Genomic DNA, 27,239 nt, shown 5'->3' with positions numbered 1-27,239 from the left:
TCAGTCTAGTAGATCATGCCTGACAGAAACCGTCATAGTCACTTGACCATGAAGATTAATATTGCTGTAACAGATGTATCATAAAGATACAAATATAACAATGAAACAAAAGTTGAAGTACAAAAGTCAAGGGTCAGGAGCCCAACTAAAGCAAACACTGATCTCCACAATGGTGACGTCAGACGAAACAGTAACATTATCATCTAAATCTCTGTAATTCTCAATAAGATTTTTTGATCTCTGATCTCTGATCTGATAGAAATAAAGTCAGTCTGGTTAGTAATGTGTGAAGTTGGTGAAGCTGTTTGTTGATCGTTTAAATCTTCAGTTGATTTCATCTAAAGCTGTGGCTGAAGTCAGTTGTATTTCATGTGTTTGTCTTGTTATGTTTTTTTGTCTTCAGTGATTCTACTCATTAACAGCAGCTGTTGATCATTGTCTGAATTCACTCATTAGTTTTCATTCTCTCTGTCAGGTGGACTATATTAGTAAACTCATGTAGGGAATAGTGAATGAGGGTGTAGGGTATGATTTGAAACACAGCCGCTGAGTGTCGAATTTGAACTTTGTTATTTTACGATATATAGCAGCAGGCTACTTCTCGAAAACGATTAATATTACCCAGAATGCACTGTTTAAATGAAAAACAGTATTTTACTGTCGAAATTTGGCCGTTTTTTTACAGCGATTTTTAACAGTGTATATAGCAGTAGGCTACACTGTTAAAAATCGCTGTAAAAAAACGGCCAAATTTCGACAGTAAAATACTGTTTTTCATTAAAACAGTGCATTCTGGGTAATATTCATCGTTTTCGAGAAGTAGCCTGCTGCTATATATCGTAAATTAACAACGTTCAAAGTTGGAGTGGAGTTAATTTCCATGGTAGAATTTACTGTAAAATACTGTTAAAAAATAAGAGTGGTAAATTAATGGTTAAGAGTTGTAAATTAACAGTACTTTACTGGCACCCCTGCTGCCAGAAAATTACTGTTATTTAACGGCAAAAAATTTTACAGTGTACTTCTCGAAAACGATGAATATTACCCAGAATGCACTGTTTTAATGAAAAACAGTATTTTACTGTCCGAATTTGGCCGTTTTTTTACAGCGATTTTTAACAGTGTATAATAAATGTTCTCTTTCACACAAAACCCACTTGACGTCAATGATGTAGCCGATCTTGTGCTGAAGAGCCTGACGATGAAGAGTGTATCTGGTGTGAAACATGCCATAAATGTTATCTGCCACCTGTGAAAAAAAGAGAGAGACAGGGACTAGAACTTTTATATAAAAGTGATCAAATAAAATGTTGATAAGCATTTGAAAACAATAAAATATTAATGACTAAGTTTTATTGTAAAATTTTATATAATTATTAAATTGGTTATGAAAAAGATAATAAAATTGTATTGATGTTTACACATATGAGATGTTAATGTACAATAAACACAAACTGCTAATTTTTTGACTCAAAACTAACTTCCCAATTTAAAATATGAATAATAGTTTTCTTCCCTTCTGAAATGGCCAGATTTGAAAGAGGTGAATTGTGATTTCCCAATTCCCTTCGACACACCCTTAACATGTGTCACTGTCATGTGGAAACAAGAATGATCTGAACAACTCATATCTGCTGGTGAGGTAAAGAAATAAATTTTGGGTAAAATAATAGTAATAATAATAATAAAATAAATAAATTGCTTTTATTTTATATACAGAAAGTGATCAATGATCAATCTCTTCTTAATGACTGGAGTTCAGTGATTCAAGTCCTCCATTTTTGCCAATCTCATAATATCAGTGACCTAATTTACATCATGTTTTCACTGTTTTAACTATGATTAAATAATTTAATGTGATTGCAGAAATCATGCTGCAGTAAGAAGAGCACTGTGATTGTAACGTGGTGTGTTTCCTATAATCAGAATTTGTGATCTGCATTTACCCAAACAAGTGCACACACACACACACGCACACACACACACACACACACACACACACGCACACACACACACACACACACACACACACACACACATGTTTGTTTTTGTGTAAAGTGTGTTCATCCCATAGGTGTAATGGTTTTTATACTGTAGAAACTGTATATTCTATGGCCCTTCACCAACCATACCCCTAAACCTAACCCTCACAGGAAACTTTGTGCATTTTTACTCCCTCAAAAAAACTCATTCTGTATGATTTATAAGTGTTTTGAAAAATGGGGACATGGGTTATGTCCTCATAAGTCACCCTCTCCTTGTAATACCTGTGTCATACCCATGTCATTATACAGAGTTGTGTCCTGATATGTCACAAAAACATGCCCACACACACACACACACACACACACACACACACACACACACACACAGCAGTGAGTAGTGAACACACTCACACACCGTGAACACACATCCAGAGCTGTGATCAACCATTTTTTCTGCGGCACTATGGAACAATTCAGGATTCGGTGCCTTGCTCAAGGGGACCTTAGTCATGTGTGGAATGGATTAATTTCCTCCACCTACAAATCATGCCTTTACTGAGACTTGAACCCACAACCTCCTGGTTACCAGAGGTGGGAAGTCCAGGGGCCAAAGAGTAAAAGTCCTGCCATATTTTTGCTCCACTCTGAACTCAGCAGCTGAGGAGGAACTTTTTAAAACACTGTTTTAATGCATAAAGCCACGCACATTCACGTTAAGCGAGCTTTTAGAATGTCCCAATTATTCATATGTGAATTAATCTGGTCAAGAAGAGTAAACTTGCAGCAGCTAACATCTCTTGATTCAATAAATCAGACATAGTAAGTCAAGTTAACAATAAAAAACTGCATTATAGTCAAGACTTTGTAAAACTGTACAGCGTTTTTAGCTTTTTAAACAGCATTCTCCGTCCTACACCAACTACGCACACATTTCCTATTATGTAAGTCTATGAAAGACGATTGAACCAATCAGAGTAGGTATGCCCCGCCTCAATCTGCAGGCTGCACCCGGTTGCTTCTCAGTACTTTTTTTAAAGAATTATTGAGAAAACTTAAGTAAGCACATTCAATTATCTAAAGTGTAAACTGTCTGTTAGTTCAAGACTTGTTTCAGCATAGCACAAATGTTTGCTGTGAAACAGTATTGCAATTGGTTAGAAGCAAATCTATCCAAGTTTCTAAAAAATTTGTGGTGCCAGTTTTTTTTATCTTCCAGTTGATTTCTGTGCTTAAAGTCAGTTGTAGTTCTTGTGTTTTTCTTCAGTGATGTTGATTGTCACTTAATTATCTCATTGACTTTAACTCAGGACTTGACTCAAGACTCATTTGTGACTTGGAAGTACACTGTTAAAAATCGGCCAAATTTTGACAGTAACATACTGTTTTTCATTAAACAGTCGACATTCAGCGGCTGTGTCTCAAATCACACCCTACACTAATATAGTCCACCTGACAGAGAGAATGAACACTAATGAGTGAATTCAGACAGTGATCAACAGCTGCTGTTAATGAGCAGAATCACTGAAGAAAAGAGAAACAAGACACACACAAGAACTACAACTGACTTCAGCCACAGCCTAAGATGAAATCAACTGGAGAATTAAACAATCAACAAACAGCTTTACCAACTTCACTCATTACTAACCAAACTGACTTTATTTCTATCAGATCAGAGATCGTAGATCAAAAGAACTTATTGAGAATTACAGAGATTTAGATGATAATGTTAGTTTAGTTTGACGTCACCATTGTGGAGGTAAGTGTTTGCTTTAGTTGGGGTCCTGACCCTTGACTTTTGTATTTTACATTTTGTTTCATTGCTGTATTTGTATCTTTATGGTACATCTGTTACAGCAATGTTAATTTTGATAATAAAGTGATTATGGCTGTTTCTGTTGGGTTTTATCTACTAGACTGACTTAAAGTGTTGCTATAGTAATCAAATATTAATTTGGTGTTAAAATATGTGAATTGCACAATCTTTTGTTTATTCAATTTTATAAGATTGAACAGTAATGTAATAACCAGAACATATGGATTTAACGACAGTTTGTTTTAAATGGGGTGCCAGTAAATAACTGTTTTTCTACAGTTTGTTTCCTGTTAATTAATTACAGTTTATTGCTGTTAAATTATGTTTCATGCTGTTTTGTTCTTCATCTTAAATCTTTAACCCTTTAAACCCCACAACAAAATCCTCAGTTTTAAATGAACACTTATAATGTGTACACACTACAGAGTGTTTGAGTAATAATGAATTAGTGAAGTTAATGAGCATTAGTGATGAACACCTGCTATTTAAAAACAGAATCACTAAAGGAAAGAGAAACACAAGAACTACAAATGGCGTCAGCCACAGCCTTGAATTCATCAAATCACTCAAGATCTGATTTAACAACTCCTAAAACAGCTTCACCAGATTCACATTACTAAACAGACTGACTTTATTTCTGTCAGATGTCTACAGAAGATCTTAATGAGAGTTAAATAGGTTTAGGTGTTTTTTTTTTCACTACCATGATGGAGATCAGTGTTTACTTTAGTTGGGCTCCTGAACGTGACTTTTCAACAACTAAGGTTTTTTTTTTTTTTTTTTACATGCTGTAACAATGCGTCTATAGAACTTGTATGTTTTGGAACTTGAAAAACAATTCAACTGAAGAAATAAATCTGGTCTTGTTGTTTATAGATTGACAAGAACAAACACTATTTTTGTTCCAATCCCATGTCCCTTTTCTTATTGAATGTTGATATTACAGCAAAATAAGAAACACTGCTGAGCCTTAAGTTATGAAAGACTGTTAAGAACATTTAACTCATTAAAAAAAAAACCTTCTCTGACAGGTAGACAGAAACATCAAGAATCAGCGTATGAATCACAACAATGGTGACAATCCACAAAATAAATAAACAGATCAGTTCTGAATAATTTATTCATGCCGCAATGCATGCTGGGAGTCATGGATGAGATTTCTCCTGTGCTGGTACCCAGCATGCATTGCATCATGAACCTTTTGATTATCACCATTGTTAAAATTCATATGCTGATTGTTGATGTCTCACTTTGAGTGTTGCGGACACTGCTGCCCAAAATATTTAAAACTCAAGTCGTTAAATCAATATGTTCAAATTATCACATAACTGTTCATTCTCATAAAATTAAAGAAAAAAGAAGTGTGTAATTCACTCACATATTTCAACACCAGATAAATATTTGATTACTATAGCAACACTTTAAGTCATTCTACACTGTAAAAAATTTTGCCGTTAAATAACAGTAATTTTCTGGCAGCAGGGGTGCCAGTAAAGTACTGTTAATTTACAGCTCTTAACCAGTAATTTACCACTCTTATTTTTTAACAGTATTTTACCGTAAATTCTACCATGGAAATTAACTCCACTCCCACTGCTTCAAACAGTTCGAGTTTTTAAACTAGCATTCCTACGATGTTAGTACTATGAACTTATATCATTTGAGTCCACTGAGAAGGAATATTTCTTACACTTAATGTGCAGTAATAAAGTAACTAAACACATGACTTTTACTCAAATCACTGCAGCTCATTGTCAGCTGTATTACACATGTATGTGCTGAAGTACTTAACACAGAGATCATCACTGTATCAGTGACTCCACATTTACTGCCTTTATATAAAGCAGCAGAAAATCAGAATATGTGGCTCATCATTGACTGAAGCACCGGCTCTACTCTCCAGCACAATGGTGAACAACAAAACTACATTAAACTAAACGATCTCTCTTGTGCAAACACACATTAATACAGTCAAGTTCAGTATTTACTCTCATTATCAGTGTATGACTTTGCCAAAAAAATTTTCTATGGATGTTCACAAATATTTTAGTTAAATTAACTTATTTTTCATTTGGTAAATCTGACGTTTACATTTTACAGTATATTACTGTTTTTCCTTGACTTGACGGCAAAAAACTGTAGAAAAACACTTTTTTTTTGCTGGCAACCATTAATTTACGGTAAGAAACAGTAGAAAAACAGTTATTTACTGGCAGCAGGGGTGCCAGTAAATAACTGTTTTTATACAGTTTGTTTCCTGTAAATTAATTACAGTTTATTACTGTTAAATTATGTTTCATTCTGTTTTTCTTCATCTTAAATCTTTAACCCTTTAAACCCCACAAGAAAATCCTCAGTTTTAAATGAACACTTATAATGTGTGCACACTACAGAGTGTTAGAGTAACACTGAATCAGTGAAGTTAATGAGATAATTATGTGATTAATTGATGATTGAGCATTAGTGATAAACACCTGCAGAATCACTGAAGGAAAGAGAAACACAAGAACTACAAATGACTTCAGCCACAGCCTTAAATGAAATCAACTGAATAAAAGAATACATCAAATCTCTCAGGATCTGATTAAACAACTACTAAAACAGCTTCACCAGATTCACATTACTAACCAGACTGACTTTATTTCTGTCAGATGTCTACAGAAGAACTTATGGAGAGTTAAATAGGTTTAGGTGTTTTTTTCACTACCATGATGGAGATCAGTGTTTACTTTAGTTGGGCTCTTGAACGTGACTTTTCAACAACTAAGGGTTTTTTTTTTTTTTTCATGCTGTAACAATGCGCCTTTGGAACCTGTTATAGCAACACAAAAGTACACAGAAGAAAAAAAATCTGATATTGTTGTTTATAGATTGACAAGAACAAATACTATTATTTCTGATCTAATAATTGATACTACAGCATGAGAAGGAACACTGCTGAGCCTTAAGTTATGAAAGACTGTTAAGAAAATGTCACTCATAATAAATAAAAAAAAACCTTTGCTGAAATTTAGACAGAAATATCAAGAATCAGCGTATGAATCACAACAATGGTGACAATCCACAAAATAAATGAACAGATCAGTTCTGAACATCACAACACATGCTACTAAAACTTAAAACAAATGCAAAATTATAAGCACATAAGAATTCAAGAAAATAAGTGAACAATTCAGGGGCATAATTTATTCATGCCGCAATGCATGCTGGGAATCATGGATGAGTTTTATCCTGTGCTGGTACCCAGCATGCATTGCATCATGAACCTTTTGATTGTCACCATTGTTGAGATTCATATGCTGATTGTTGATTTCTCTCTTTGAGTGTTGTGGGGACTGCTGCCCGAAATACTTTTTAACTAAAACTAGTCGTTAAACCCATAAATACTGGTTATCACACTACTTTTCAATCTTACTAAATTGAAGTGTCATTCACTCAAATATTTCAACACCAAATTAACATTTGATTATTATAGCAACACTTTAAGTCAGTCTAGTAGATCATGCCTGTTAGAAACAACCATAATCACTTGACTATCAAAATTAATACTGCTGTAACAGATGCATCATAAAGATACAAATACAGCAATAAAACAAAATGTAAAGTGAAAGTGGTCAGGAGCCCAACTAAAGCAAACACTGATCTCCACAATGGTGACACTAAACGAAACAGTAACATTATCATCTAAATCTCTTTAATTCTCAATAAGATCTTTTGATCTTTCTCTGATCTAACAGAAATAAAGTCAGTCTGGTTAGTAATGTGTGAAGTTGGTGAAGCTGTTTGTTGATCGTTTAAATCTTCAGTTGATTTCATCTAAGGCTGTGGCTGAAGTCAGTTGTATTTAATGTGTTTGTCTTGTTATGTTTTTTTTCTTCAGTGATTCTACTCATTAACAGCAGCTGTTGATCATTGTCTGAATTCACTCATTAGTGTTCATTCTCTCTGTCAGGTTGACTATATTAGTAAACTCATGTAGGGAATAGTGAATGAGGGTGTAGGGTGTGATTTGAAACACAGCCGCTGAGTGTCGAATTTGAACGTTGTTAATTTACGATATATAGCAGCAGGCTACTTCTCGAAAACGATAAATATTACCCGGAATGCACTGTTTTAATGAAAAACAGTATTTTACTGTCGAAATTTGGCCATTTTTTTACAGCGAATTTTAACAGTGTAGTAGATCGTGCCGGACAGAAACAGCCATAATCACTTGATCATTAAAACTAATATTGCTGTAACAGATGTACCATAAAAATACAAACACAGCAATGAAACAAAATGTAAAATACAAAAGTCAAGGGTCAGGAGCCCAACTAAAACAAACACTGATCTCCACAATGGTGACACTAAACTAAACTAACGTTATCATCTAAATCTCTGTAATTCTCAATAAGATCTTTTGATCTCTGATCTCTGATCTGATAGAAATAAAGTCAGTCTGGTTAGTAATGATTGAAGTTGGTAAAGCTGTTTGTTGATTGTTTAAATCTTCAGTTGATTTAATCTAAAGCTGTGGATGAAGTCAGTTGTAGTTCTTGTGTGTGTCTTGTTTCTATTTTCTTTAGTTTTTCTAATCGTTAACAGCAGCTGTTGATCACTGTCAAAATTTGGCCGTTTTTTTTACAGCAATTTTTAACAGTGCAGTTTGTTGCCGTTAAGTCAAGGAAAAACAGTAATACACTGTAAAATGTAAATGTCAGATTTACCAAATGAAAAAAAAAAGTTAATTTAACTAAAATATATGTGAACATCCATACAATATATATATATATATATATATATATATATATATATGCAAAGTCATATACTGATAATGAGAGTGATGGCAAGATGAAGCCTCATGAAGCTTTTAGCTTTTCAGCCAAGTGGTTCACAAAAGGTTTAATTTTGGAAACTTCATTTGCTCACAATACCACCTGGTGGCCAACAGGAGTAAAAACAAGCAGATATATTACAGACAGAGGTGTAATGTCCAGGGGTCAGAAAGTATAAGTCCTGCCATATTTTTGTTCCACCCATGAACTTCAGCAGCTGAATCCACCAGAGGAAACAAGTCATTCCTTTCAAGTCACAAACTAGTATAGTCAAATCCCAAGTCCTAAAAGAGTTAAAGTTAGTGAGATAATTAAGTGACTAATTAAATGATGATTGTGCATTAGTGATAAACACCTGCTGTTATTGAGAATTACAGAGGATCGGATGATTTATTGGTTAAAATGATGCCACCATCATGGAGATCAGTGTTTTCTTTAGTTGGGCTCTTGACCCTTTTAATAATTCAAAGTAATTTGTTTTTAAACACTTGTGGTTGTGTTACATAGTAAACATTAACATATTGCTGAATTAAAAGCTTGAAATAGAAAATTAAATTGCCCTTTTTTCTTCTAAATAATTTAAATGAATATCTTGAAAGTGTCTCTCTTTGGTTTGTTAAATGATGTTCAACAACAACTATATGGCCGGCTGCCATATCACCCTGGAGCCCAAGACCGGTTGCCCACTGAAGCTAAGCAGGGCTGAGCCTGGTCAGTACCTGGATGGGAGACTCCTGGGAAAACTAGGTTGCTGCTGGAAGAGGTGCTAGTGAGGCCAGCAGGGGGTTCTCACCCTGTGGTCTGTGTGGGTCCTAGCGCCCCAGTGTATTGGCTCCATCGCTCTGTCTCCTCTCCAACAGTAAGCTGGTGTGTGGTGGGCGTTCTGGCGCAATATGGCTGCTGTCGCATCATCCAGGTGGATGCTGCACACTGGTGGTGGATGAGGAGATACCCCCTGTCTATGTAAAGCGCTTTGAGTGCCTAGAAAGCGCTATATAAATGCAAGGAATTATTATTAATTATTATTATAACTACAACTGAACTACAAAAAAGTCATATTTATCAAATATTTCTGTAATGCTTAAATGTTCGGGAAAAAATTGTACAGGCTCAGGATTTTAGACATGAGCACTTACTGCATTTCGTTGCCTTGTACCTACATGTGCAGTGACAATAAAGTTGAATCTAATCTAATCTAATCATGTGATCTTCAAAAGCGGTGACAATAATTATTCATGCTACAGTGCATGATGGGAGTTTTTACTATGGTGTTACCCAGCATGCACTTCAGCATGAAGCATTTTGTTGATTGTCACCATTGTTGAGATTCATATGCTGGGTCATGATGTATGTGCGTCTTATTAGAACAAGGTTTCAAAAATGTATATCCATTACATATATTAGAATACAAATCAATTATTTACATCTATTAAAACACCAGTTCATTTGCATGTGGCAGTTCCACAAAGTATGTTATTTAAAAACCGTACATATGTTGAATGAAATAAAATTATTTTGGAAATAAACAGGCTGATGCCTAATAATTAATTCATGTAAAGCCAGTTAGTAACAGTTTTTTGCACAGCACATGTACTTTTATAGAGAAATCTCTAACACAAGCCAAAGGTCAAGAGCCCAACTGAAGCAAACACTGATCTCCATGATGGTGGAATCATTTTAACCAATAAAACATCAGCATCTGATCTTCTGTAATGCACAATAACAGCAGGTGTTCAGACTAGTTTGTGACTTGAAATGAATGACTTGGTGTCTCCTCTGATGAAATCAGCTGCTGAGTTCATGGGTGGAGCAAAAATATGGCAGGACTTTTACTCTTTGGTCCCTGGACTTCCCACCTCTGCCGGTAACAAGTCTGAACCATTAGGCCATGTGCTCAGAAGACATGACTGCAGCGCTGTAAATGTTCATGCAATAGGAGTAGATCTACATGTAATGCTATAATCATCACTTTTCACAATGAGTTAATCTGGGCAGCTGTAAAAGTAAAATGCAGTTTGAGAGAGCTCCACATGTAATACTTGTTATATGCAAAGGTTTTAGCCAATCACTGCAGTGTGTGTTTCCATTGATGTCTGACAGCAGACACACCTATTCCAACAAAGTCTTCAAATCAGATGCTAAAATCAGGGCAGAAAATAACCATTTATTTCCAAATTATGACTGCTTGCAAAGTTTAGCCAAGTTTCTTAGAAGTGGCCAGTTATAAAGTGTTGAATTGATGGTGTAAATGAACAGGTGAATTAACAGGTACCTTGTCTCTGAAGCAGATGTGTTTCCTCCTGTTCACCTCACAAACTCGAGCAGATTTTAGCAGACGCTGAGAGTCAAAACCACATGGAATGCCGAGATAATAACAATCTCTAAACATAAAATAAGAGAGGAATTACACTAACACAATAACTGATAAAACATGAATACACTTACAATGGGCCACATTTATTCTTTATCTTCAGCTGTTCAATACCTGTTCAAACCATTTAAATATAATTTTAAAATACAACTAACCGAGCCAAATAGTCCCATTTGTCCACATCAATGCCGTTCACTTTATTTGCCACAATCTCATACAGGAAGGATTTGTCCTCAGTCCTGCCCTTCATTGACCACTGCAAGATGGGAAATATTTTGAACTTTAACACTGTATCCTGATAAATGCTGAAACAGCAGCTTAAGCACATTTTACCTTGCCATCCTTTTGTCCTTTCAGAATTAATTCCTCAATGAATTTGATGTCTTTCTGTAAATCCAGTCCATAGAATTTCATCTCTTTGTCCAGTCCATTCCTCCTTTTCATGCAGCGAAACATGTCAACAGATGCCTGCTCATGCTTCAGAAGATCAACATAAACACTAATCAGTACAATTAAAGTGTACTCATAAATGGCTAGTGCTGCCAATCAATAATAAAAAAAAAACTAATTAATAACACATTTTTCTGCAATTAATTTTGATTAATTATATTGTCACAATTTCACACTGAATCTCCAAATGAATGTAGAGATTTTTCTTTTTTTATTAGTTTAATGCCATCTTTTTACTAACTAGCCTGCTAATGAAGATACCAATAATGCTACTGATGTCTCTATTAAATTCACTTTTCCCTCAGTTTTAGTCATTAATTACTGCCATTCAACATAACAGTATAACTAAAAGCTATTATTTTTTGACAGTTAAAAGGCAGAGGTGGGTAGTCCAGGAGCCAAAGAATAAAAGTCCTGGACTAAAGATAAAATATTGAGCATTTTAAACTTTTAGAACTACGGCGCACGGTATTACTATAATATTTACATTGAATGTAAATATAACAAAAAAACAAAATGTATTTTTTACATATTTGTGAAACCTGTCATTATGTCCTGACGGTAGAATATGAGACAGATAATCTGTGAAAAAATCAAGCTCCTCTGGCTCCTCCCAGTGCTCCTATTGCCATTCACAGAAATACACTGCTCCCGGTAAGAAACAACCAATCAGAGCTGTGGTCCATAACTTTTTTGTGTACAAAATTTACATAGTAATGCATGTGTACACCATGAATCCATTTTCTAAACCATGTTTTTAGACTGTCCTGAATCACTAGGGTACACCTTTAATAAGTGTTTATATTCTGACCATTTTAGACTGCTTCGGGGGTACCGCGGCGGAGTAACCCACTACCTTAGCAGCTGAGTTCATGAGTGGAGGAAGAAAATAGCAGGACCAACTCTTTGGCCCCTGGACCACCTACCTCTGTTTATAGGCTTTGAAAAATATAACTTTTACGTCAACTTAAAATAATCTTCACATAAACTATAAATCGTATATGAATGGACTATAAAATGTATACAGTTAAAAAAAAAAAAAAATTCAAGCTACAAAGGTTTATCAGCGATTAAAGCAGTTGAGTGATTTCTCTTTTACTTTGTTCTTTGATTTTCATCAGTGACAGACTGAAGCAGGTTTCACTTTAAAAGCAACGCTGTCACTTTGAAACCTGATGCATGTGACATGGCTCTGACCCACATATGATTTTCTCCCAACTCTTCACGATCATTTGGGCTTTTAAACTCATTTAAGACTGTTTATGAACTGCACATTTTGACATAATTGTATGTGTGTTTTTGTCTATTGAAGCACTACTGGCAGTCTGTCTGAAGAGGGTTTCTGTGCACGTGCTTGTGCTGGATGCCTGTGTTCACAGAGAGCTGCTTCACAAACAGAGCACCAGTACTGAATAAACTTCAACTTATTTTGTGTTTTATTGTACTTAATAGCATTGTCACATAGTCTAAAAAAAAAAAAAAAATGATGCTGTAATTTTTTCTTTAATTTAATAATTGCGTTAAACTGAAAAAGATTAATTGCAAAATGAACATGTTGATTCTGACAGCCTTATTAATTAAATAACCTTGCTTTGTAGTGTATATTAATTTTTATTATTATTAGTCAATGCTCTCTGAAGAAGCAACATTGTCATGAATTTTTGACAGTTTTGACATTACTTAAAGTTGAAGACATTACTGCCTTTTACTGCTTCCAGTTTGCACTTGTACTACAATAAATGCAGTCACAGTCATTTTTCATTCAATTACAGTAAAATAAAAAAAACAGATTCATGTTTTATGAAATTAAATTTTTGATTTGATGTTTTATGCAGCTCACTGACTTTGAAATAGCCTGCCATGTATATTATCATATATTTGTATCTGTACAGAAGAGTTATGATGCTTACCTCCCAATGCTTATCTGAGAAAGGAAAGAAATTTTAGATATCATGTAAGGCAAATTTAACAATGTACATACATACACCGACTCAGATCTGACTTAGATCTTGAGAGATTTAAAGTATTTTATTTTCAGTTCATCTAAGGCTGTGGTTGAAGAAAATGTAGATGGTGTTCTTATTTCTCTTTCTTCCAGTGCTTGTTCACAGCAGATGTTTGAATTATTACATTTGAGGGACATCATACACTGTAAAACCTGACAAGTAAACTTAACTCAAACCGTTTGAGTAAATAGATTGCCTTGATTTAAACCCTGTAAGTTTTAAAACTTTGCATTTAAGTGATTAAGTGATTAACTAAGTGCTGATTGAGAATTAGTGATGAACAGCTGCTAACAAACAGAATCACTGAAGAAAAGAGAAACACAAGAACTACTACAACTGACTTCAGACACAGCCTTAGATGAAATCAACTGAAATAAAATACATGAAATCTCTCAAGATCTGATGAAACAACCCCACAAACAGCATCAGCAGCTCCACTTATTAATAACCAGACTGACTTTATTTCTGTCAGACGTCTACAGAAGATCTTATTGAGAATGAACTAAGGTTTAGATGTTGATTTATTGTTTCATTTGAAGTAACCATGTTAGAGATCAGTGTTTGCTTTAGTTGGGCCCTTGACCCTTGATTTCTGTCTTAGTCTTTTCTCTGGCTGTTATAACTGTGTGTTTCTAAAACACATTTGTTGTAACTCAAAAGCCCAGAAGAAATGCCATCAGGTGCTAACCTGTACCTAGGTGTAGGTTATTATACTTTATATAGGTGATGATAATCATCAATTATTGATTCATAAGGAGTCTAATCTCTGATGAAATAGGGGTGTTGTGTAATTTGATTGATTATAGTAAAAGTGATTCTAAGAGCCAGTGGTTCTGTAATAATCAGTTAATACAAAGACTTTCCAAACAGTGTGGTCTTCCAGTCAGTTAGTCACACACAGACATCAATAATCAGATTATGAACCTCAACAATGGTGACCATAAAAAAAAAAAAAGGCTGCAGACCATGCTGGGAGCCATGGATGAGTTTTGTACTACAATAGTACCCAGAATGCATTGCAGCATGTTTTTTTGTCACCATTGTTGAGGTTCATATTCTGATTATTGATGTCTGTGTTTGACCCGTTACTGGCATAGAAGACAAATGTATGTGTACAAAATGTTTATGAAGTCATTTTTATATTAACTGATTATCACAAACTCTTAGTGTCACTAGTATTAGGTCCACTTCTACTAATCACACATTTGTTTCCTCCGCAATTAGACTCTGTACAGATCAATATTTGTGAATAATAATGAATAATAATCATCACCTATGTAAAGTAACAACACCTAGTAGACCTAGGTACAGGTTAACGCCTGATGGCATTTTTTCTGGGCTTTTGAGTTACAACAAATGCGTTTTAGAAACACACGGTTATAACAGCCAGAGAAAAGACTAAGACAGAAATCAAGGGTCAAGAGCCCAACTAAAGCAAACACTGATCTCTAACATGGTTACTTCAAATGAAACAATAAATCAACATCTAAACCTTAGTTCATTCTCAATAAGATCTTCTGTAGACGTCTGACAGAAATAAAGTCAGTCTGGTTATTAATAAGTGGAGCTGCTGATGCTGTTTGTGGGTTGTTTAATTAGATCTTGAGAGATTTCATGTATTTTATTTCAGTTGATTTCATCTAAGTCTGTGTCTGAAGTCAGTTGTAGTAGTTCTTGTGTTTCTCTTTTCTTCAGTGATTCTGTTTGTTAACAGCAGCTGTTCATCACTAATTCTGAATCAGCACTTAGTTAATCACTTAATTACTTAATTGCAATATATATCTTCTTTCAGTGAACTCAACTGAATTAAGTTCAGAGTACTCGTAACTGTTAGTTTTTTCAACTTAAATGGTTTAAGGCAATCGGTTTCCTCAAACGGTTTGAGTTAACATAACTTGTCAGGTTTGAGTGAAGCTGTGTCTGAATCAGCTGTAGTTCCTTTCTCTCTTTTCTTCAGTGATTCTGTTTGTTAACAGCAGGTGTTCATCACTAAAGCTCGATTATCACTCAGTTAATCACTTAATTACTTGATTGTAATGTTTATCTTCTTTCAGTTAAATCAACTGAATTAAGTTCAGAGTACTCATAACTGTTAGGTTTAAGTGGTTTAAGGCAATCAGTTTCATCAAACGGTTTGAGTTAACATAACTTAAGGATGTCTGTTTACTCAAACCGTTTGAGTTTAGTTTACTTGTCAGGTATTACAGTCAAGGCAATCGGTTTACTCAAACGATTTGAGTTAAGTTAACTTGTCGGGTTTTACAGTGTACCTTTTAAAAACCTTCCTCCCACTGGGCAAAGTTACGTCCAGTGTACGTCTTTTTATGTCTTTGCTAACGTTGAAAAGACGTCAACTGAGGAGCCAGAATGAAAGTTTTTAAGACGTCTTTTTTTGACGTCTTCTGTACGTCTGATTTAGACGTTCACAGAATTCCTTACAAGGTTAAAAACTAGTCCAAAAGTGGTCAGTGGACATATTTTCAACATCATTTAAGGTTAATTTAGGCATAATTTATACTGTTTCAAGACCAATTCAGGATAATGTTCTAACAATGTTATCAAAAGACATTTTTGCAATGTTTTTAGAGAATTTTATCCTACCTTTTAATAGAACATTCTGGAAAGTAAATTAAAACTTTCCTCTGAAAATATTCACTGAACATGAAAAATTTCTAGGTGGGTTGTCTCTGGATGTTTTTGGATGTTTCTCTGGATGTAATTGTGCATTATTAAACACTCTCATTGTGGCAGAGATTAACATCTTGCTCTTAATAATGACAAATTTTTACTCAAAATATTTTGAACGCATGCATTTTTTCCATCTTCATAATAAGCAAGTATTTTGCTCTTGGTGCCTGTAATGTAGAATCAAAAGGTTTGAGGGCTATAAAAAAATAAAAAATAAAAATCTAATTTAATGAACTCAGATACTTACATGATGACTTTTCCATCATTAACAAAGAGCTGAAAACACCTGAACTCCTTTAATTTCACCTTCATTTGCCAGTAAAACACACAGTTACAACAACCAAAGACAAACTAACACAAAAAGTATGAGGACCAAGATCCCAACTAAACCAAACACTGATCACCACAATGGTGACTTCAAATGAATCAAATATCAACATTTAAACCTCTGTTAATTCTCAATAAGAGCTTATCTATATGTCTGACAGAAATAAAGTCAATCTAATGAGTGAAGCTGTTTGTGGAGATGTTTGATCCTCCTCTGCTGAGATCTTCAGAGATTTAATGTCTTTGATTTGCAGTTGATTTTACCACATGCTCAATCGTTAGTTATTTCATTATTTCATAAATATTATTTTATTTTCTTGATTTTAGGACAAACACAGTGTCTGAAAATTACATTGAAATAACATGACTCTAAATCTAATGCATCCTGAGAGTGCTGATTTGGTCCAGAAACAGTATAAATTATGCCTAAATTAACCTTAAATGATGTTGAAAATATTTCTACTGAACACTTTTGAACTAGTTTTTAACCTTGTAAGGATGTTCTCTGAACGTCTAAATCAGACGTACAGAAGACGTCAAAAATAGACATCATAAAAACTTTCATTCTGGCTCCTCAGTTGACGTCTTTTCAACGTCAGCAAAGACATAAAAAGACGTACACTGGACGTAACTTTGCCCAGTGGGCTCTATAATGTCAAGAAAACTGGACATGTTTTATGTTCCCAGAACCAACACTCAATATTTGGAGAACATTTTTGTAACAAAATTAGCTGGGTACTCATTTACACATTTGCCAGTCTCCACACACACACACACACACACACACACACACAAACACAAATGACTACACTGATTGAATAAAGACCACAATGCTTATTAACAATGGCAAAATATTTAGTTTGCTCTCTTTATTGCTGAAATGCCAAGCTGAAATCACTGAAGTGAGAAAACTCAGACACTCACCAGGCCGGACTTCAGGGATGAACATGCCATCAAACAAATGAGAGAACGGACCATGACCTGAAAGGACAAAGTAACATGTTTATTATACATAATTGTTTTTATAAGTTCAGTTATGAGTCTCATTTTTCAAAAAAAAATTAAAACCTTAAAAGAGAACCATAAGAAAAAATAAATAAAGAAAATAAGAGTTGACAGGGCAAATTGTTACCCCACTGTCCATATGATAACTATGGGGGGGGGGGGGGGGGGGGCTGCAACAAATAGCAATTGAATACACACCAGCATGCTTTTAACAATTTCTCTAAATTGTTCTATGTAAATATTCACATGAATGTTTGGTACTCACCCATGTCATGGCACAGGGCAGCGATCTGAACACACAGGAAATCCTTTTTCTTGATGTTGAGTTCTGGCTGATTCTCATTTAGTGTCTTGAGAAGACAGCCTGCTAAATGTGCCACACTAACACACACAAAAACAAACAGTGTTAGTGTATTTCAAGGAAAATAAATGTAAAGGTGCAGTACAAAAAAAAAGAGGGAAAATTTACCCAAGTGAGTGTTCGAAGCGAGTGTGAGTGGCACCCGGATACACTAGATGTTTCGTTCCCAGTTGTTTAATGTATCGAAGTCTCTGAAACTGAGGAGTGTCAATCATTTTCACCAGCAGCGGGTGCAGCTCAATGTGACCATGAATGGGGTCATTGAAGATCTGCAGGACAGAGAAACAGTTTATAGAAACTGACCTAGAGAAAACTGTCAGAAGCAGAAAGAAAAAGGATTTAATCTGAAGTTACTTTGAAAAAATAATTACACTTTTAAATGTGACATTCATTATGGGCTTGTGTGAGGTTCTTAGTTTAATTATAGCCTAAATTGTTAAAGAATAATTTTAATTGCTGTTTAAAATATCCACCTTGAAACAAGATGTTAAAATGTAAAAGAATACAATTGTTTGAGCATGTCACTATTGTTGAGATTCATACACTGATTCCTGATGTCTGTTTTTCCACTTGTGTCTTCTTTAATAATAAATGTTTTGATCTGAATCAAACATTTAGGATGTGTCATGGGTCTGAGTTGGCTAGTACTATATTGTAGACAAAATTAATGCTAATAAACATGCTGCTCAAATTAAAACCAATACATTTAAAGCAGTGTAGTATTTAAATAATTTCAGCAGATTGCAGGTCCTCATTTTATGTCAGACTGTGGCGACAACAGCGTGGACTTATTGCTGACATAATGTATCTAGAATAACAGGAAAACATATAGATCTCATGACAAAAAATTGTTTTAACTACATAATTATATTGTTTTTACAACATAACATCTCGTTATTATGAGAAAATATGTTGTTTTAATGAGAAACAGCTCGTTATTATGAGAAAATGATAACAAGCATACATCTTGTTATTACGAGTAAAAATGTTTTTTACGAGAAAAGATGATGTTAAAATGAAATAACACTCGTTATTATGACAGAAGTGAGTGGAAAAAACAATATGTGTGTGGCAGCAATGCGTCACCGTAGATTAGTATTCTGATGTGTCTCAGTCTGTAGAATCATTGAGCTGCCATAAAAAAGTGAAATAAAAGCAACTAATATCATAGGTAAGACTGTAGCAAATCAGATAATCAGGTTGCCTTCTGATGATGTTTTAATCATCAGCAAGCAACCAGCATCATCTACTCACAAAACAAACATAACAGCCAGAGAAAAACATTTAAAACTCAAGTGTAAAATACCTTTTATCAGAACATTCTTGGAACTAAAATAGAACTTGCCGGTGAAAACGTTCCCAGAACATGCAATGTTCTTGGAACATTCTTAGAATATTAACATTCCTAGCTGTCAGCTGACAGTCCTTACAAATATATAAATAAATGAATAAACAAATAAATATTTAAATAATTAATAAACAAACAATTGAATAAATATTTCGATAGAGACTTGGACTATGAAGTTTAGTTACAGATAGTAAAGCTTGGGTTTACATATTATAGGGATGTACATTTATATGGAATATATTTTCTCAAATGGGGTCATGTAAGAATGAAAGAACCTGAGATACTTTGATCTCCTGAGAAACAGGACAATACAAACATACACAGGCATCTTCGAGACACCCCACAGAGTGGAGGAGCAGGAGACCTCTTTCCCTTCTGGCCATTTGTTTCATTTTAAATCCCTTCACCCATTCTTCCTTCTACTCAGTTTGCTCAAAATGATTACATGAAAATGTCAATGCAAGTGAACTAACACTCATGTCTAGTATCATTTGAAATGTTTTAGGGGCAACTGGTACAATGGTAGGGGCAACTGGTACAATGGTCCCAATCTTAAAAAAAAAATTTAGACTAAAAGATAATACAGATCCTAAAAGATAAGGTATATTATGCTGTAATGGGAGAGCCCTTTTCCAGGGTCATCCATGTAAATTACCTTCTGTTCCCTTTGAGGTGTAAACTATCCCGGTCTGGGACCTTGGTTAAGGCAAATAACAACTGTTTGTTCATGCCTCATTTGGGGGATATTTTATCTTGGTTTTGTATTTAAAGGACTGCAGCAAAAGGATCAGGGCAATTCTGTAGCCAGAAAGCCCGTAGTGTGTTGAGTGTCTCTTCACTTCATACTATGTATTTTCTAAGGTCAGGTATGCATATTTTAATTTTAGATTAATCTTTGAGAATTTGATGTTTTATATTGATATGATTTGATATGTTTTAATTGGATATGTAGTTGGCAGAATACATATTTACCTGACTGATAATAAATTGTTACATTTGATTTTATTCTGTTTTACTCTATAATTATTGACTCGTATTGTACGTTGAATCCTTGCTAGTTATATGAGCACCTGAAAGAATTAGTTAATATGAGATAATGAGTTTAACTAAAATAATCAAATGTCAGAATACTAATTAGAAACCAATTTGTATTCCAACATAAATTGGAGGTAATAATAAAATGTAGTCAGATTAGATACTAAAATGGAGTCAGATAAGAGTTTAACCTAAATTGAATAACTCTTTGCGCTGAAAAGACAGAACACATTCCTTGGGCCATGTGCCTGGACCTTACAGTCATATGATGCAATTTCAACTGTTCCTTTCTCTTTGGAGTGTTACAAACACTTGGTGCATAAAGAAGATTTGTAAAGTTGACTTGGAAGGAATGACTTGGTTCCTCCTCTGGTGAAATCAGCTGCTGAGTTCATGGGTGGAACAAAAATATGGCAGAACTTTTACTCTTTGGCCCCTGGACTACCCAAATCTGGTTCTTACAAGGCTTTCAACCAAGGAGGTCCTTCAAAAAATATAAGAAGCAGGCATAAAAGTAACCAGGCTTTCTCAAATCTTGTCCTGGAGGGCCAGTGCACTGCAGAGTTCAGCTTCAACCCTGATCACACTCTAATGATTTTCTAATGATCCCAAGGACATGATTAGCTTGCTCGGGTGTGTTTGATTAGGTTTAGAGCTAAACTCTGCAGGAAAGTGGATCTCGTGGGCCAGATTTGAGGATACTTTGAAGTAACTGACGTCATTTCAAGTCATTCCTTCCAAGTCACAAACTAGTCTGGAGTCAAATCCCAAGTCATCAAAGAGTTAAAGTTAATGAGATAATTAAGTAACTAATTAAATGACGATTGTGCATTAATGATTAACACCTGCTGTTATTGAGAGTCTGATCTATTGAGAAATCATCTGCTGAGTTCATGGATGGAGCAAAAATATGGCAGGACTTTTACTCTTTGGCCCCTGGACTACCCAAATCTGGTAAGAACCATGCGAAACCGTGCTATGACTTTGTCTCCACTAAAAGAAAGAAACAGAAGAAACCAGACTTACCATACATGTACCTTGAGGTCCAATAATAAATCCTATGATGTACGTTAGTCTAGATTGTACCTTGGGGGACAGAAATGGACACCTAATGTACCCCTATTTCTGAAAGTGAATAGGTTATACTAAAATGTGGTTAATGTGCATGTACCCCTAAATAATTGTACCCCTAAAGGTACAATCACACATCACACCCTACACCCTCATTCACTATTCCCTACATGAGTTTACTATAGTCCACCTGACAGAGAGTATGAAAACTAATGAGTGAATCCAGACACTGATGAACAGCTGCTTTTAACGAGTAGAATCACTGAAGAAAAGAGAAACAAGACACACACAAGAACTACGACTGACTCCAGCCACAGCCTTAGATGAAATCAACTGAAGATTTAAACAATCAACAAACAGCTTAATCAGCATCACACATTACTATCAGGCTGACTTTAATAATGTCAGATCAGAGATGAAAATATCTTATTGAGAGCAATATTGATGATGCAATGCTTTTGTCTTTAATTTTAGTAGCATGTTTTGTGATGTTCAGAACTTAACTGTTTATTTTGTGGATTGCCACCATTGTTGTGAAAAGTGTTGAAAAGTCACTGTTCAAGAGGCCAACTAATGTAAACACTGATCTCCATCATGGTAGTGAAAAAACACCTAAATCTCTTTAATGCTCAATAAGATCTTCTGTACACTGTAAAAAGTGTTTCCCTATATTTATTCAGTAAAATTGTGTCAAAAATTTACAAGCAATATTAATAATTAAATTTAACACATTTTAATTAAGTAGAAATAATCATTAAAAATGAGTAGAATAACATGAAAAAAATTAAGTAAAATTTACATAAAAATATTGATTTCATTGGACAAAAAAAACAAACAAACAAAAAACACTATGCTAAAGAATACTATGTTATGCATGCCAGGCCAGTAGTTGGCGATCATGAAACACCCTTCGAAAACATTATATGCATCACATGACATCAGCCTTTTTACAAATTCACATTTGTGTTGCTTACATAGATATGATAAAGGCATGATGTTCAAAAGGTTGTAATGCCCCCAAAACAGTTATTGAAGACACCTAAAGTTCACAAACCGAATCACTGAATGAAAAAAAAATAATAATAATTTGCTTACCATTGTACTGGTCAGTGTTTGCTTTAGTTGGACTCTTGACCCTTAAAGTTTTAAACAGATTTTATTTGGTTGCTAGTTGTGATACAGCAGCTAGATAAGCCAAGAAGGAAACGCAACCAGGTGGTGTTATTTGTTTTTACATCATCATTTGGTCTGAGTTCGGTGTGTCTTATCAATAACATGTGTCCTGTGATTGAACAACATAAGCTCTGGTGTTTTCAGCATTATCAGAGAAATTCTTAGAAGCACCTCTGATCAAAACCTTATTAAAAAAGAAAAGTGTTTTCATTTAGACACACAGACATCAAGAATCAGCCTGAGAACCTCAACAATGGTGACCATCAAAAAGCATGTTGCACTGCATTCTGGGTGCCACCAATCAAAACTCATTTTATTGCTCCCATCATGCTTTGCGGCATGAATAAATAATGAGCAACAATTCTATAGTAGCTTGTTTTGTGAATCTTACAGTTCGTCTGAGTATGCTGTGTGTCACCATTCTTGAGATTCATACGCTGGTTCTTGATGTGACTGTGTGTCAAAAGAAAGTTCCCCTTTCTCTGTTTAAAACATAATTCTCAAACTCTGGTTTATGCTGAAATTTCCACTTTTTTTTCTTTTTTGCTGAATCACAGGGCTGCCATAATGAATGTTATCTTGTCTCAGAGATCAGACTCTGAATGAGTTCAGATATTCAGGAAAAACAAAGATTATGTAATAGCATGACCAACACTACCTGATCATCTTCATTCTTAGTTTGTCTAGCTGTTATAACTGAGTTACAACAGCAATGCAAAATGCAATATTAAAACATCAAGGGTCAAGAGCACAACTAAAGCAAACACTGACCACTCTAATGGTAACCAACAATTTACCCTTTGATTCTGTTTGTGAACTTTAGGTGTCTTCAATAACTCTGTTTGGGGGGCCTTAAGACACAGCCTTTTGAACATGATGCCTGTATCATATCTATGTAAGCAACAAAAATGTTAATTTGTAAAAAGGCTGATGTCATGTGCATGCATATAATGTTTTCGAAGGGTGTTTCATGATCGCCAAATACTGGCCTGGCATGCATAACATAGTATTCTTTAGCATAGTGTTTTTTTGTTTGTTTGTTTTTTGTCCAATGAAATCAATATTTTCATGTAAATTTTTCTTAATTTTTTCATGTTATTCTACTCATTTTTAATGATTATTTCTACTTAATTAAAATGTGTTAAATTTAATTAATAATATTGCTTGTAAATTTTTGACACAATTTTACTGAATAAATATAGGGAAACACTTTTTACAGTGTAGGCTGTTTTAGGAGTTGTTTAATTAGATCTTGAGAGATTTGATTAATTATTTTATTTAAGTTGATTTCATCAAGGGTGTGGCTGAAGTTGTAGTTCTTGTGTTTGTCTTTCCTTTTGTGATTCTGTTTGTTAATAGCAGGTGTTCATCACTAGTGCTCAATCATCAATTAATCACATAATTAGTTTTTCTACAGTTTGTTGCCGTCAAGGAAAAAACTGTAATATACTGTAAAACATAAAGGTCAGATTTACCAAATGGAAAAAAAAAATAATTTGACTAAAATATTTGTGGACATCCATAGAAAGTTATGCAAAGTCATACACTGATAATGAGAGTAAATACTGAACTCAACTGTGTTAATGGGTTTTTGCACAAGAGAGATCTGTTAATGTAGTTTGAAGTTCACCATTGTGCTGGAGATTAGAGCCTGTGCTTCAGTCAATGATGAGCCACAAGTTTGATTTTTGCTGATTTATATAAAGACAGTAAATGTGGGTCCGCTGATACAGTGGTGATCTCTGTGTTAAGTATTTCAGCACATACATGTGTGCTATAGCTGACAGTGAATTGCAGTCATTTAAGTAAAAGTAAGTATTTTAGTTACTTTACTACTTCACATTAAGTGTTTGCAGTGTTATATTAAGGAAATATTACTTCTCAATGGACTCAAATGAAATAAGTTTGTAGTACTAACATCATAGGAATGCTAGTTTTTAAACTCAAATTGTTTAAAAAATAGTGGGAGTTGAGTTAATTTCCATGGTAGAATTTACCGTAAAATACTGTAAAATAATTAAGAGTGGTATATTAATGGTTGAGAGCTGTAAATTAGCAGTACTTTACTGGCAACCCTGCTGCAAGTAAATTACTGTTTTTAACGGCACAGTTTTTTACAGCGTATATATGGCACTATAAATAACTGTTTTTTTTCAAAAGTCAAAAAAAAAAAACAGCAATATACTGTAAAACGTAAAAGTCAGATTAATCAGATTAAAAAAAAGTTAATTTGACTAAAATATTTGTGGATATCCATAGAAAAAAGTTATATAATGGAGAATGGTCTGGCTGCAGACTAGCATCTCCTCAGACGCAGCTTGGGGGTCTGTTTGCGCTTCTGTTAGTGACAACACTTGCAGTCTTTTTATTTTTACTTTTTACTTTTAATCTTTTAATCTTTTTTTCTCGAATTGACTACTGAACCTGAAAGATAAATAAATGTTTTATTATTTAATGTCACTTAAAAATAAGGTTACTAAACCTTTCTGACTAATTTTTTTAATTTGATAATTTAGTGGTTCAGCGCCAACATTTTTCTTGTGCTTCAGGTCAGAACATAGTTCATTCCCATTCCCTTAAAGAAATATTTAAACTTTAATAATTTACCATAACTGAGAAAATTGAATACAACCAGCAAATACAAATAAAATAAAAAGAAAAAATTGCCAGAAACAACTTTTGATTCTTATCTGTGAATGAGAATACACCAAGATCTGTTTTTATTATTGTGCGATGGTTTGTGGACCCCCAAGCTGTTGACAAGTCAGGTGTGTTTTCCTCTGTCCTGATGTGAGAGTTATGGAAAGCTGCCAGCTCCAATATGGTGGTGACGCTGATGTGCGGTCGAGCGGCCAATGAGGCGTCTAGGTATTTATGACTATGTACATGTATATTTTAGATGAGCATGATGTGACATTTGCCAATCAGATTCCTTGTTGCTTTTATGTTGCACCACATGTTCACAACCAATAGTTTAGAATAGACAGTATTTTCCTTACTTTAATGATTATAAATATATATTTTCACTGAATTCAAAAATTGAATTCTTGAAAATTGAAAATTGACTTGGATGGCATTCCAATAATATTATGAAATTGAATATAATTTTGCTATAATTTCCCATAGAGGAGATTTTCTGCCTTCCTCTTAATGCTTCACTTGCCTTCATGATGTCCTTTGAAAAGTCTAGGGAGTTTTTCTGCAATTCCTCAGCGATGTTGCTCACTGCAGAGAAAGCATATGCAATTTTATACCTGTTAGAGATATACTGAGTTGTTTCAGATTGAAAACAAAAATCACTGTACATAACAAAATTATACGCATATATTATATATTAGGGGTTGGACGGTTCAAAAAAAAAAAAGAAAAATAAAATAAAATAAACCGTGCGGTTCTCCACACATGGTCCGGCACGATCTAGAAAATCTGACAACGCATCTGTAATAGGCTATGGTTTCTTATAAATAACACGTAAAAGAAAAACGGGTTGGCTAATGTATGTTTCTGATGATGGACGCGCATTCTGGCTTGCCAATACATTAGCTACAACAACAGCGAGGAGAGAGAGAGAGAGAGAGAGAGAAAAAAAAACCTTGGACCAACTCTTGTTCACAGCTGGAATATGAAGTCATATTTATTCCGTCATCACCCGGGAGCTGATAGCGCGCGCACAGGTGAGACCTTTATAGAGCACGTTAATATGTGCTTAAACTAAACTCATTTAAGCTTTGCCAGTTTCAACATTTAAGAGCCAGAGGACTCGAGCTCACGCACACAGTGAGACGATTTGTGCATGCGCTCATCCGATGCGCGCAAATTTTACGCTTTCTCTGGAGTATTGTGTTTGGACAAATTAATACAAAACGTATTATCAAAATGTCTTTTAAGTGTTCTTTTAAAGTAACAATCTTTATATTAATCAAACAGCAACAAGAAAGAAATTACGCTCTGCTCTTGATTGAATAGCATTTGCTTATTTACTAAATATAATCATTAATTTATTACTTTATTCAATATCTGTATTCATATATATATATATATATATATATATATATATATATATATATATATATATATCTTATTATGTATAGTTTTTCCATAAACATAGCACATACCGAACTGTACCGAAACTGTAACTATAAAAAAGTTTAACCGTTCCATCCCCAGTGTGTGTGTGTATATATATATATATATATATATATATATATATATATATATATATATATATATATATATATATATATATATATATATATATGAAAACTATTTCCATTACATTTAATTTGACTGCATTCTGATATATTTCTAAAACTGTAATTACAGCTTTTTAAAAAAAAATATCAAGCTAAAGCATTTCTTCACTTTGTTCATGTATATATATAGTTTATTTTGTTTTGTTTTCTCACCATCTTTTGCACCTTCAAATGCAGACATCTCTTCTTCTCAAGTATCTGATGATGTTCTTGCATGTAGTTGAAAACGATGATGATGTTAATCTGCAGAACAGTCTAGAGATTTTATATCAGCCCATTGTGTCATGTCACCATAGCTTTACATATTGAGGATGTGTCATAATGACTGATGAGTTTGATCATCTGTTGTGTTCTTCTGTGAATGTCCTGGTGGGGGCATTAGCTCCTACTGGAAATGAAAGCTGTTTCAGATTCCAGATTCCTAGATTTCAGTCTCATTGCATTTGTAATATATATATATATATATATATATATATATATATATATATATATATATATATATATATATATATATATATATATAATTCATATAATTA

General features: G+C 34.1%; 1 protein-coding gene across 1 annotated transcript; it reads right to left on the bottom strand.

Annotated features, from left to right (window-relative positions):
* LOC127948405 (deoxynucleoside triphosphate triphosphohydrolase SAMHD1-like) lies at nt 1–26,884 on the bottom strand. Its single transcript, XM_052544838.1, has 11 exons — nt 26,857–26,884; nt 25,614–25,675; nt 17,932–18,092; nt 17,728–17,843; nt 17,382–17,438; nt 14,302–14,318; nt 11,320–11,463; nt 11,142–11,242; nt 10,888–10,996; nt 1,158–1,249; nt 1–19 (listed from the first exon to the last, which is right to left on the bottom strand). The coding sequence occupies exons 1-11, from the start codon at nt 26,882–26,884 to the stop codon at nt 1–3; spliced, it is 906 nt and encodes a 301-aa protein (XP_052400798.1).
* Between the last annotated feature and the right edge of the window lie 355 nt (nt 26,885–27,239).

This window comes from Carassius gibelio, chromosome B1, assembly GCF_023724105.1.
Source record: "Carassius gibelio isolate Cgi1373 ecotype wild population from Czech Republic chromosome B1, carGib1.2-hapl.c, whole genome shotgun sequence".
Classification (NCBI taxonomy): Eukaryota; Metazoa; Chordata; class Actinopteri; order Cypriniformes; family Cyprinidae; genus Carassius; species Carassius gibelio.
The sequence above is the reverse complement of the archived record's forward strand: the minus strand, read 5'-3'. Positions and strand labels throughout refer to the sequence as shown.